Source organism: Drosophila obscura, unplaced genomic scaffold (assembly GCF_018151105.1).
Source record: "Drosophila obscura isolate BZ-5 IFL unplaced genomic scaffold, ASM1815110v1 contig_4, whole genome shotgun sequence".
NCBI classification, from domain to species: Eukaryota; Metazoa; Arthropoda; class Insecta; order Diptera; family Drosophilidae; genus Drosophila; species Drosophila obscura.
In genome coordinates this window covers 6,155,391-6,168,713 of record NW_024542828.1, presented here as the reverse complement: position 1 = coordinate 6,168,713, position 13,323 = coordinate 6,155,391, and the positions used below count along the sequence as shown (strand labels likewise).

General features: G+C 44.6%; 3 protein-coding genes across 4 annotated transcripts; 2 read left to right on the top strand and 1 right to left on the bottom strand.

The window, feature by feature from the left end:
- Positions 1-3,311: 3,311 nt before the first annotated feature.
- LOC111065813 (UDP-glycosyltransferase UGT5) lies at positions 3,312-5,192 on the bottom strand. The gene is made up of 3 exons (XM_022354235.2): positions 4,810-5,192; positions 4,482-4,741; positions 3,312-4,407 (listed from the first exon to the last, which is right to left on the bottom strand). Exons 1-3 carry the CDS (start codon positions 5,045-5,047, stop codon positions 3,340-3,342), a joined length of 1,566 nt encoding a protein of 521 aa, XP_022209927.2. The 5' UTR covers positions 5,048-5,192; the 3' UTR covers positions 3,312-3,339.
- Positions 5,193-7,064: 1,872 nt separating this feature from the next.
- On the top strand, positions 7,065-8,928 carry LOC111065812 (UDP-glycosyltransferase UGT5-like). Its single transcript, XM_041595082.1, has 3 exons — positions 7,065-7,389; positions 7,472-7,731; positions 7,793-8,928. Exons 1-3 carry the CDS (start codon positions 7,137-7,139, stop codon positions 8,864-8,866), a joined length of 1,587 nt encoding a protein of 528 aa, XP_041451016.1. The 5' UTR covers positions 7,065-7,136; the 3' UTR covers positions 8,867-8,928.
- LOC111082185 (UDP-glycosyltransferase UGT5-like) lies at positions 7,083-12,712 on the top strand. Of its 2 annotated transcripts, XM_041595081.1 has the most exons (4): positions 7,083-7,162; positions 10,035-10,261; positions 11,099-11,358; positions 11,430-12,712. In XM_041595081.1, exons 1-4 carry the CDS (start codon positions 7,137-7,139, stop codon positions 12,507-12,509), a joined length of 1,593 nt encoding a protein of 530 aa, XP_041451015.1. In that variant the 5' UTR covers positions 7,083-7,136; the 3' UTR covers positions 12,510-12,712. The 2 variants fall into 2 exon arrangements, with proteins under 2 accessions (XP_041451015.1, XP_041451014.1); XM_041595080.1 differs by lacking the exon at positions 7,083-7,162 and having other exon boundaries at positions 9,841-10,261.
- Positions 12,713-13,323: the final 611 nt, after the last annotated feature.

The following is a 13,323-nucleotide window of genomic DNA, read 5'->3' as shown; positions in this document are numbered from 1 at the left end:
AATATGTGTGCATGTTTCGCCTGCCAATCAACTCAACAATCGCAATCAATTTGCTCCGCTGCAAAACCCCTCCTTACTTCCTCCTTGCTTCCTCCCTCCTTCCTGCATCAACCGTTCCATTCCATTTGGGGCGCATTGTCATGGTGCAAGTGCAACTGTCATTTCAAGCGCAATCTCTGCATATGTATGTGTGTGTGAGCGTGTGTTGGAGAGACGGAGTGCGCCCGAGGGTGGATAAATGTGTGATATATCAGCGCAAGCCAAAAAAAAAGAAAACAAAAAATAACACAAAAAAAATAAAAGATGTCTGGATACGCCGCAATGCATTTTTTAATTACGATACTGCGACATTGAGGACCCGCACTCATACCCCATATATCACATGAATGAATCATAGCCTTAAGATACGACACTGTTTATAGGAGGGGGTGGGTGGTGAATAAAGTTGTAGATGTAGGAGGAGACGTAAATCAACGATACATGCATGTCGGTGCTGCAATACATATTCGCAATAATTTACTGCTTTTATTCAAGGCAGTTTTTGTTATGGTTTTCAGAAGCTATTCGATCTAAGCCTACAAGCTAAGGCCGCTTGAGAGTCGTATGGATCGTGAGAGCGCTAACAGTGCGCTGTAACCAGATCGGCGGCCACAGGCTGTTAAAGCAGAGTGATAGCAGGCTGTTAAAGCAAAGTGATAGCAGGCTGTTAAAGCAGAGCGATATCAGGCTGTTAAAGCAGAGTGATAGCAGGCTGTTAAAGCATAGAGATAGCAGGCTGTTAAAGCAGAGGATAGCAGGCTGTTAAAGCAGAGTGATAGCAGGCTGTTTAAGCAGAGTGGTAGCAGGCTGTTAACTTGGAGTGTTAACAGAGCTGTTGCCCTGTTGTAGCTGTTGCCCTGATCTTTGGCACAAAGGGTAAGGAGACAACAAAGTGTTTGACTTGAGAAAGAAGAAATGTGTGTGTGTGTGTGTGTGGTGCTGTGGCTTTCCTAAGTCAACTTTCCACATCCGCTTTTTGCTGATTAATTTTTAATCCCTTATTCATTTTTTCGAGTATACCCTTTGGCAAAGCCCTGATTAAATCCCCGCAAATACTTCATTTAGTTCTTAGCCAAAAAAGAAACTTTTTATGTGTGTCGTACAAGGAAACAACAAAAACTAAATATACGCCAGCAAAACCCAAAAACAAAACTGGCAACGCATCCCTGCCCAGCCTTCAGCGGTTGGCCTTAAAGTTGTCCAAATTTATGAGCATTATATTCGCATCATAATCATCAGCATAATACGCATACGTAGAAATTTGCAAAGTATTGTTATGCTAAATTTATATGCCACCCCCCACCCGCACCCCATGGCCATGCCATCTGTTGGCGAATGTGGTGTCCTTGTTGTTGTTATTGTTGTTTGTTAACTTCATCAGAAGTGCGATTGAAACGCAACTTCCGTTTCCGCAAAATGGCTGCCAATGTGTGTGTGTGTGAGTGTGTGAGTGTGTGTGGGGGGGTGGAGAACTCAGCTTTCACTTCACTTTTGCCAGCAAACAAATCAACATGAACTTCCGTTTCATTTCGCTTTTTCTTGCCATTTCATATTCTTTTGCAAGTTCTTCCCACTCACGCCTCCACGTCTTCTGCACCCTTACCCCCTACCCCACCCCGCTCTCACTCTTTTTCACCAGCCCACTCAACTCTCAATTTTTATTTTCTCTTTACTGTGTGCATTTCGGTGACTTTAGCGTAAATTTACTTTTCACTTTCAGCGCCATCAAAAAAAAAAAAGTTTTTTTCTTGTTGTTGTTGTGCATAGCTAACTTTTTGGCTCACATTACGTATGTATATTTTCCATATTTTTGTGCCACCTCTTACGCTCCACCTGCCTTTTTTTTTTTTGGGTTTCCTCTGGGGCGTTGCCTTTTCAATGTCATTGCACACATCGCGAAAACTCTCGTGTGTGTGTGTGGGGAAAACTTTGTCTCTTTTTTGGCATTTCATTTCCTTCATTTCAGCCGTTTTCACCTTGCAGCGGTTTTCCTCCCTCTTTGTGAGTGTGTGTGTGTGTGCCATAGCTGCAGCAAGGGCGGATGTTACAGTTGCTTCATGGCTGCTGCTGCTTTTTGTTATACTTTTACTTTTTGCTTAATTTAATGCTCGACTGCCTATTTAAATTTTCGCTGTGTGCCGTCTCTGCATTTCCAATTTTGTTTTGTCATTTACATTTCGTTGGTTTGGTGTTGGTGTTGCTGTTCGTGTGTGTTTTCCCAATCGAAATCAATCAGCGACCAGGGCCCGGGCACACGTGTGTGCATTGATATCATTGTGGGGTGGGGGTGGTGCTGGTGCTGGTGGTGGTTGTCCAATAATAGGCATAGCGAAATGAAAATGTTTATTTGTGGCATGAGAATTATCAAATTTGTATTTTTTTTTTTGCAAAAGATTTGAGAGTTTTTGCTGCTGCATACTTTTAGGCAGCGATTTGATTGAAAGCGAAATGGAACAATGGAAATAATAATAGAAGGGGGGGTACTTCATGTGAGGCAGGGCAGAGAAAACAATTGGCAGGAGATTTGGCTAAATAAAGATGGCAGACTAAAGTTAGAAATGTGGCAGAAAATGGCAAAATTAAGGTAGATCATGAGTTAAAGGCTGGAAATAACATAATAAGTGGCACTTTAATAATTCAAGTGAATTAAAGGACAAGATAAGAATCGAATAAATAGGGGCTACAGCTACAAGAAGGAGAACTTGTAAATTAATATTAATATAATATTATCCATATTAATTAATTAATTTTGCCATTTTCTGCCACATTTCTAACTTTAGTCTGTCATCTTATTAATATCAATATTAATTAATTAATATTAATTATATTAATACTAATATAATATATAATATAATATATGTATATTAATATTTATTAATTAATATTGATAGTATTATAATATATAATATAATATAATATAATATAATATAATATAATATAATATAATATAATATAATATAATATAATATAATATAATATAATATAATATAATATAATATAATATAATATAATATAATATAATATAATATAATATAATATAATATAATATACATATACATATGTACACAGAACTTTGTGCCAAAAGATACTTAAGGAATTTCGTGGGAAAACGTAAACAAATAACACATTAAAATCAGGGACCGTAAATAATAATTATAATTTTTATGTTTAATAAAAAAATCACATACTTATAATAGGCATACAAAAAATGGATTACACCAAAATCTTTGTTTTTGTGCAAAATACATTTAAAATAAATCGATACCACTTTTTATTTAAACTCAAAAATTGTACAAAAATTCAGTTACGTTTTCTCTTTTGCCCCTGCTGTTGTCTTTGGCCGCCAGCAGCAAAGACTGCCCTGAGCAGTCGCCAAACAGCAAATGGCAGAACCAACAGCAGTAGCCACAGCAACGCAAAGATGATCAACAGGACATCCACATTGTGATATTGCCACCAGTTCAACCGTTGAGCAGCACTCTGCAAATAGGCGGCACCCTGATGCCGCGTCACATGCTCCACCCAATAGACGGCATTCTGCAGTGGCGTCTGCTGCTGATCGCGATAGCGGTGGGACATGCCGCGCACAACCGCCGTGTAGGCGGGCACACCGGTGATCCGCTCGATGGCTGCCCGAAAGTCGCCGGCATTCAGTGACTTAAAGTCCAGCATAATGCCATAGCCCGTCTGTTCGGCATGGGCCATATTGAAGAACTGATCGCTGAAGATGGGCAGACCGATGACGGGCTTGCCATGATAGATGGACTCCGTGGTGCTCAGCATGCCGCCGTGGGTGACAAAGGCCAGCACCTTGGGATGCGCCAGTATATCCGTTTGCGGGAACCAGTCCGAGATGAATAAATTATCGGGTTTATTTGGCAGATCGTGCAGCTCGAATTTCCACAGCACACGCTGCCTGAGGCCCCTGAAGGCTTTCAGTATCTCTTGGACTTTCGCTGGCGGCAAATCCTTGCTCTTGAGATTCGAACCCATTGAGAAATAAATGGCTCCATGTTCGCTTTCGTTGAGGAACTTCTCAATCTGTGCGGGCAGCGGTCTTAGCTTGCCGTCGATGTGCATGCCACCCACCTCGATCAGGTTGGGCGCATTGGGACGCGGAAAACTGAGCGACACATGCTGATTGATGAGCACCAGCGAGGCATTGCGACGCATCGCATAAAAGCAGCGCTTGTTGTGCGGGAAAAACTCCCGATAGAGCGCCTCCTGTCCGGGCAGATAGTAGTAGTCCAGCAGGAGACGTTCATAGGCCAGAAAAGCCACATTGACGAGTCGCTCAGGCAGCGACATGTGATCGTTGAAGGGCAACATTATGTGCGGCACAAACGAAGCGGGCGCTGGCGAGCCCACCTGCGGCATTAAACAGAAAGTTAGTTAAGCTCCAGCTTAGTTTAATTCTTAAGCAAATGAAATGAAACACCCACCATATCCGTAATGAAGGTCAGTCCGCCGCCCGTGCTCAGGCCAATGAGCGGGGCCTGGAAATGCTCCGCCAAGCCGTAGTGTGCATCATTGTAGAAGGTCTCACAGATGATGGCATCGAAAGTTCGATTGCTGTGCAGCAGTGCCTGAAAGTTGGCATCCACAAAGAGGCCGCGAGTCAGCCGAAAGCCCATGTCATAGTGATCTATGAGCTTTCGGGTGACCGGTTTCTGTATGGACTGCCAAAGGGCGGCCAGATCACCTGGCAAAGAAAGTTTAACATTCGAATTGCAGAGGAAACTGAGCAACATTTATTCGCCATGTACATACCCTTCATAACTTGTATTATATTTGGCACGATTATGTCCTCATATCCGGGCATGGGTTCTTTTAGGGGAAACACAGAAACCACTGTGATTTGATGACCCGCCTGCACCAGACCCTTGGCCAAGGCGTGACCCACATTGAAGTGCGATCGTCCCGGTGAGTTGAGGACCATCAGGAACTTGTAGCCATTACAGCAGCTCAGGCTGAAGAGCAGCGCCACACACAATGCAAGAATACGCATGCTGATGAAACTGAAGAGCGAGGAGCGTGGAGCGAGCTCTATAACGACCGCACGGAGCACGTTGCTGCCTCAGACTGAACGCATTCTTATAGATATGCTTCTCATATATACATGTACATTTAATTATTGTGAAATTCGTATATTCTGCGTGAGCACTGGACACAAGCAGAACTTCAAGTCGATTGATGTATGCCCTACACTATAGAAATAGTGCCTAACAGTCGGTCTAGCAGATATGCCCCCAATGAAAGTATTCTTTAATAATATCTTATCTAAAGAATTAGCTAATATTTTGAAATAATTGGCTAAATGTTGATGTCTATGCAATCACGTAGTGTAGGGAACTCAAGAGCTTAATGAAATGTGCTGATTAATCAATTATCTGAAGAGAACACTGACAAAACTTGTTTGCGAAATAAGAGAACTTTGAGAACTAAAGAGAAAAAAGGAGGACGAATTGAAGATGTAGAAGTAATGAGCACGAAGAATGAACAAAGTCGGAGAACGGTCTCCCATCGTTCTCAGAGAGTCGTAACAGCGAGCAGTAACAGCGAGTATTAACAGAAAGCAGTAACAGCGAGCAGTAACAGAAAGCAGTAACAAAAAGCAGTAACAAAAAGCAGTAACAGCACGCAGTTAGAACAAGCAATAACAGCAAGCAGTTACAACAACCAAGAACAGCAAGCAGTTACAACAACCAATAACAGCAAGCAGTTACAACGATCGGTAACAGCCAGTTAACGGAGCAGAAACAGACTGGTAATTATGATGTTAACGGCGTTATTCATCTGTTCATAATCTTCCATAAATAATGAATAATGAAAATAAATATTAAATACATTTGAGATTATTTTTGGGTTTTAATGATCTATAGTACAGATTCTATACTAAAATATATGAATGAAAACAAAATTAAACAGATAAAAGATAATCTACAAAGGTTTGAAGAGGTACACAGAATGAAGATGCATCAGTTTTAGTTGGTGCTAAAGATACCAAAATAGGCATTGGGGCCTAAACCACATTACCATCTAAGTCAAAACCATCTCCGTTAAAAAAAATAATGCATAGACAAAAATGATCCCTAATCAATTGTATGTGAAAAACATTAAAAGTCTTCAGTCTGGCTCTATCCATTTATTTGCTTTACTGATGCTGCCGTTAGTATGCCAGGTCTGTGGCTACTCCTACCTGTTGGGGCTCCAAACGGCCTTCAAGTCTGGTCAAGGCTGTCCATTAGGTCACACTGATTTGTCCATTCCCACAGACAAAACCATTGAAGAATCTGATCGATGTGAACACGCCGAATATAATCAACGCAATGGCCAGTGAGTATTATGATCTAAGCCAACTTCTCCACACACCACACACAGCTGTTTGCCCGGCAGCTGTCACGTAGAAACTTATCGCTGGGAATTCCAGGCACGACAAACTGATAACACAGACGAGAATTATCACAGAAACTTGCAAAGATATGCTTCACCATGAGGGATACCCTCAAAGCTGACTCAAAATTATTCTCAGTCTAATTTTTTTGATTAAAATAAAAAAAAAAAAAAAATTCTCAAACTAAAAGTCATATAAAGCCGCAATGGTGATGAAATTTTATTGACTAAATTCTTTTTTATCCGCTTGAAGCCCAACTGCAAAAATTACGAAATTATTCTCACTCCAACCATAACTAATAAGGGAAGAGTCTGAACTGATCGAAACACTCCATAAATAAAGCAATACGTGAGAGCGTGCAAAGCATACAAATATATTGCCAATACTCATCCAAAGAAATCGAACAAACGAGAGAGCGTGCGACTGCAAAAGAGGCGCAACTGCGGAGAGAGAAATTAATATACACTTGACATATGCAGAGAGCGCGTAACAGGAGAGTGAGACCCAAAACACTGCCTTATCATCGCAAAGCAGGGTGATCTAATAGTCATCATGCAGCTGCTTATAATTACGCCACAGCCGGCGAGAATTTACTCAGTTAGCTTCGATTCGCCAATGCGTTAGCAGCGATTGCGACTCTATAGAATTTATATAGAAAACGAAAAGCAATAATTAACGCAAATTAATCGTATTTAATTCTAACATGAAGCTACCTGGCCACAAAACAAGTTTCGCGGCGCTGCTGCTGCTCTGCCTGCTGAGCTGCGTCTCGGCCTACAATTATCTGGTGGTGCTGCACACGGCAGCCCGCTCCCACTACCACGTGGGATCGGCCCTGGCCAAAGGTCTGGCTGCAGCGGGCCATCAGGTGACCATCGTCTCGCCCTTTGAACTGAAGAAACCGATCAAGAATATTAAGGATGTGAATGTGCCCGGCGTTTTGGAGGCGATGAAAGGTATTACATATCGAAGCACGTAGTGCATTATCTTTCGACTGGATTACGTTTAATCTTATCGAAATGATTCGGCTATTTTCAGGCAATATTGCCAATCTATTGGAGAAATCGAGAGAGTCGATTGTGACGCGTATCATTGACTTCCATCACATGGGCCTGGCCATAACCGATGCCCTGCTGCGCGATCCCAGTGTGGTGGAGCTAATGCAATCGAATCAGACCTACGATGCCGTCATCTCTGAGGTCTTCCTCAACGAGGCGCACTTCGGTCTGGCGGAGCATTTCAAGGCGCCACTCATCGGATTGGGCACCTTCGGGGCCATCAGCTGGAACACAGAGCTGGTAAGAGTTTCCCAGGATATACATAAATAAAAGGTTCCTTACGATTTGTGTTCCCCCTTAGGTTGGAACACCCTCACCGCCCTCTTATGTGCCGCATGCCATGATGAAGTTCTCCGATCAAATGTCGCTGCTGCAGCGCATAACCAATCTGGCCTTTGTCTCGTACGAGTATCTCTTCATAAACTACTACTACCTGCCCCTGCAGGAGGCCATCTACCGGCAGTACTTCCCCAATAACAAGCAGGACCTCTACGAGACGCGCAAGAACACAGCTCTGGTGCTGCTCAACCAGCACGTCTCCCTGAGCTTCCCCCGTCCCTACTCGCCCAACATGATCGAGGTGGGCGGCATGCACATCAACCGCAAGCGTCAGCCACTGCCCAAGGACATTGAGGAGTTCATCGTGGGAGCCAAGCAGGGCGTCATCTACTTCTCGATGGGCTCCAACCTGAAGAGCAAGACACTGCCCCTGGAGAAGCGTCAGGCGCTGTTGGACACCTTTTCCCAGCTGAAGCAGCGGGTGCTGTGGAAGTTCGAGGACACGGAGCTGCCCGGCAAGCCGAAGAATGTCTTCATCTCGGACTGGTTCCCGCAGGACGACATCCTGGCCCACGACAATGTGATTGCCTTCATCACCCACGGTGGCCTGCTGAGCACCACGGAATCGATCTACCACCGCAAGCCCTTCGTCGGCATCCCCATCTTCGGCGATCAGTTCCTCAATATGGCGCGGGCCGAGCAGAATGGCTACGGTGTCACCGTGAACTATGAAGAGCTGACAGCTCCCAGGCTGCTGGCAGCCATTGAGCGGCTCATCCACGATCCAGAGGCCACCAAGAAGGTGCAGGACATGTCCGATCGCTATCGCGATCAGCTGGAGACGCCCCTGGAGCGGGCCGTCTTCTGGGTGGAGCACGTGACGCGGCACAAGGGCGCCAAGTATCTGAGGAGTGCCTCACAGGATCTGAACTTCATTCAGTACCACAGTCTGGACGCCATTCTGATCCTGTACGGAGGCATTATCTTTGTGCTGTACTGTTTGGGTTTGCTGATTCGTCGCGTGTGGCGCCTGCTTCAGGAATTGTTTGTTGGCAGAGCAAATGACAAGCCAAAGCCCAAGGCAAAGCTTAATTAGAGTTTAGTTTCGTATGCGAATTAAATCTTTGCATATAAATAAATGTGTGTGTGTGTCCAGAATAAATTTAGATGTTTTTTCTTTTACTTAAAATTAGAGAAAACATTTTATTAAATTACCTCTGATATTAACAAAGCGATTGGATGCTACGGTGAGAGTGCTTATAGCGCTAGAATCAACTGATTCCCTAAAATAAATACTGAGGTTAACTCCCATAGCCTTTATAATTTCCATACCCCAAGTGGATTTAGTTATAATATTTGAGTTCCCATAACATTTTTCTCTCCTATTATTTACGCTGCTGCGGTAACCAAACGTCCGAAGACCAGCAGCAGGTAGAGGAAATCTTATCTGATCGACAACAAGAAACATTCTTCCATGCCCAACGAAAGCCGGTGATCAAAGCAAAACAAGAATCAACGAAACACATTTAAGAAAGACAGCATAAGCCCAAGCCAGAGAGCTGATGCAGAGCGAGAGAGAGCGAGAGAGAGCGAGCGCGAGTGAGAGTGAGAGTGAGGGTGAGAGAGAGGTAAGCGAACATGCTAGAGCGAGCCGCAATAATGACAGAAGCAGACAGCGAGTGAGTGAGCGTGGAAAGAGAGAGCGAGAGCTGAAACAAAGCAATCATATCGATACGCTTAACAGGTGCCTACATACATACATACAAACATATGTACATGTGTAGATTTGTAAGTTTAAATGCTAGAAAATATTTTGGGCTGCGTAATGATGAAGCAGGCGAACCAGGCAGCCAGACGTTCCCATGCGGCGGCGGGTCTGCTCGCTCCAACAAAACACTTGAGAAATTCTGGTTTTCGGTCACAGCTAAACAGGGCAGCGTCATGCAGCCAAATGTCCAGCACATTATCGTAGGGTGTTACTCCAGCAATTAAGACCTAGCCCAAGCCAGGCCAGGCCACAGCTGGTTCTGTCTATAAATTACCACACTGCCGGCGTGAATTCCCTCAGTTCGTTGCGGCGTGCCAACGCGTATATATCGTTAGAATATCAGCTGGAGCTGAGTAGCCCAACTACAACCAACCAACCTACATACACACACACACACATACATACATATCTCCAATTTTACAACTGGCAGCGCGATTAGTTGCCCAATTAATCGCGTATTTAATTCTAACATGAAGCTACCTGGTAACAGAACAAGTTTCGCGGCGCTGCTGCTGCTCTGCCTGCTGAGCTGCGTCTCGGCCTACAATTATCTGGTGGTGCTGCACACGGCAGCCCGCTCCCACTACCACGTGGGATCGGCCCTGGCCAAAGGTCTGGCTGCAGCGGGCCATCAGGTGACCATCGTCTCGCCCTTTGAACTGAAGAAGCCCATCAAGAATATTAAGGATGTGAGTGTGCCTGGCATACTGGCTGCCATGCAGGGTGAGTGTCTTGTCTTTTTTTTGTTGGTTGTGTTCGATGGGAGAGTGTCGTCCAGCCAATTGCATAATCAATTGCAAAGTAATTCCTCTTTTTTTTGTTTATTATTAAATGTGTGTTTAGGTTGGAAAACAAATAAGAAAATTTCCTGTATATAAAATTTTCACACCGTGAACATTTTTGTTACTTTTTTTCCCCTAAATGTATAACCTGATTAAGCTGCCATAAAAGTTAGCTTGTTTTTCAAAATAAATACACATTTAATAATAATAATAAAAACAAAACAAAAAATGATTTTACAATGAAAATTTAATGGTTATAATAAGATAAATGTTTATTAAAAATTAACTGTAAAATATTAGGAATGAAACGTTTTTTATTTAATTATGACAGGATTCTGGTAGGGAGATCCAGGGGATGGCACCTTTCGGGTCTTCTCTTTCTTGGCCTATTAGTAAGACGTCTGGCTAGAGCGTTTGGGTGATCAGGAAGGCGTAGCAGATATTTTGTCACCCACTTTCGGAACCCTTAGATCGCGTTCAATGTCCTTATTAGGCATGTACCAGGGAGCATTCATTATTCTCCTTAGAAATTTTGATTGTACAATTCGTATTTTGCTTAGATTGCTTTCCATTTGGGGATTAGTATGGACTGTAGAGGTAGTTTTTCTGCCTTAGGGAAAATAATTCCCACAGCAAACAAAGTGCAAGTAGAGAGGGTGTCTTGCGTTCGGCCTACCATTTGTGGCGTACCCCTGGCATATAAACGCATTCGAGCTACTGGCCTATCAGCGTCTTGCACAATCTAATCGGCCCTTGTATTTTCTTTGACCATTTGCAGGCAATATAGCCAACCTTTTAACCAGTTCGAAGGAACCGATTGTTAAGCAAATTGTCAACTTCCATCACATGGGCCTGAACATCACCGATTATCTGCTGAGCCAGCCGGCTGTGGTCGAACTGATCAACTCCAAGCAGACCTTTGATGCCGTCATCACCGAAGTATTCCTCAACGAGGCACATTTCGGATTTGCGGAGCATTTCAATGCACCGCTCATCGGACTGGGCACCTTCGGCGCCATCAGCTGGAACACAGATCTGGTAAGAGTTTCGCATTGAGTTAACACACCACAAAAAAAATGGGGACACACATCTGACGGTTCACTTTGCAGGTTGGAACACCCTCACCGCCCTCCTATGTGCCGCATGCGCTGCTCAAGTTCTCCGATCACATGTCGCTGGTGGAGCGTGTGGCCAATCTGGCGTTCGTGACGTACGAGTATCTCTTCCTGAACTTCTACTACCTGCCCCACCAGGAGGCCATCTACAGGAAACACTTCCCCAACAACAAGCAGGACTTCTACCAGATGCGCAAGGACACAGCTCTGGTGCTGCTCAACCAGCACGTCTCCCTGAGCTTCCCCCGTCCCTACTCGCCCAACATGATCGAGGTGGGCGGCATGCACATCAACCGCAAGCGTCAGCCCCTGCCCAAGGACATTGAGGAGTTCATCGTGGGTGCCAAGCAGGGCGTCATCTACTTCTCGATGGGCTCCAACCTGAAGAGCAAAGATTTGCCCCTGGAGAAGCGTCAGGCGCTGTTGGACACCTTTTCCCAGCTGAAGCAGCGGGTGCTGTGGAAGTTCGAGGACACGGAGCTGCCCGGCAAGCCGAAGAATGTCTTCATCTCGGACTGGTTCCCGCAGGACGACATCCTGGCCCACGACAATGTGATTGCCTTCATCACCCACGGTGGCCTGCTGAGCACCACGGAATCGATCTACCACCGCAAGCCCTTCGTCGGCATCCCCATCTTCGGCGATCAGTTCCTCAATATGGCGCGGGCCGAGCAGAATGGCTACGGTGTCACCGTGAACTATGAAGAGCTGACAGCTCCCAGGCTGCTGGCAGCCATTGAGCGACTCATCCACGATCCAGAGGCCAGCAAGAAGGTGCAGGACATGTCCGATCGCTATCGCGATCAGCAGCAGACGCCCCTGGAGCGGGCCATCTTCTGGGTGGAGCATGTGACGCGGCACAAGGGCGCCAAGTATCTGAGGAGTGCCTCACAGGATCTGAACTTCATTCAGTACCACAGTCTGGACGCCATTGTAATTCTGTATGGCGGCATTATCCTCGCTTTCTACCTTCTGTTTGCGTTGATTCGTCTTCTGCTGCGCTCCCTGCAGGAATGCTGTGCCGGCAGGTCGGAGGCCAAGTCAAAGTCAAAGCCAAAGGCTAAACGAAATTAGAGTACGCACTGTCCGTCCCCAGCCAGTATAGATTTCAAAAGAGGCTCGGCTCAATTTTATGTGTGCTCTGCTCTGCTCTGGAATTTTTCCTGTAATTTTAAATATTTTTGTACGCATTGTGAACATTTTTAAGCCATTAAGAGATGCTATAGAAACGAATATTACGGCTCAATAAAGGTGCTAAGAACTTGTTTGTGAATGCAGTCTACTAAATCGCAATATTCCATAAAAGAGAACAAAAAATTTCCATCAATTTCTGGGCGTCTGGGCCAAAAACAAAGATAGATCCGTTAAGAGTATATCTATGTACATACTGTATCTGTATATATATATATCTATCTGCTTATATCTGCTTGCTGGTGACCATTATTTTTTTTTGTGTGTTCTTGAAGAGCTCATGAAAATTTAATTTGATTTTTGGGTGGCAAAAAGTGTGTGCGGTTGTGGTTCCGCTTTGGGGACCCCGCCGGGCTGCGAAACTTGTAAACTAAAATGGGAAAATATTGTGAACTTCTATCGAAAAAATGCCATAGTTGCCTCTGTCTCTCTCCCCTCTCTCTCCCTCTCTCTCACTCTTTCCGCTTCTTACTCGCTTTTTCTTTTGCTTTCTCTGTCCTGGCTTTCTGTGTGATGATGCTGCTGCTGCTGCTCCTACGACTGCTGCAAGTTGCACATAGTTAACGCTTCAGTTGTAAAAATGCCCATCAGCGCGTTCAAATTTTTAACAGCAACCAACTGAGTGCCACGCCTTCCACCCCACCCCACCCTATCCCATCCCACGCCCAACACCCACAACCAACTGCCACAAAACGCC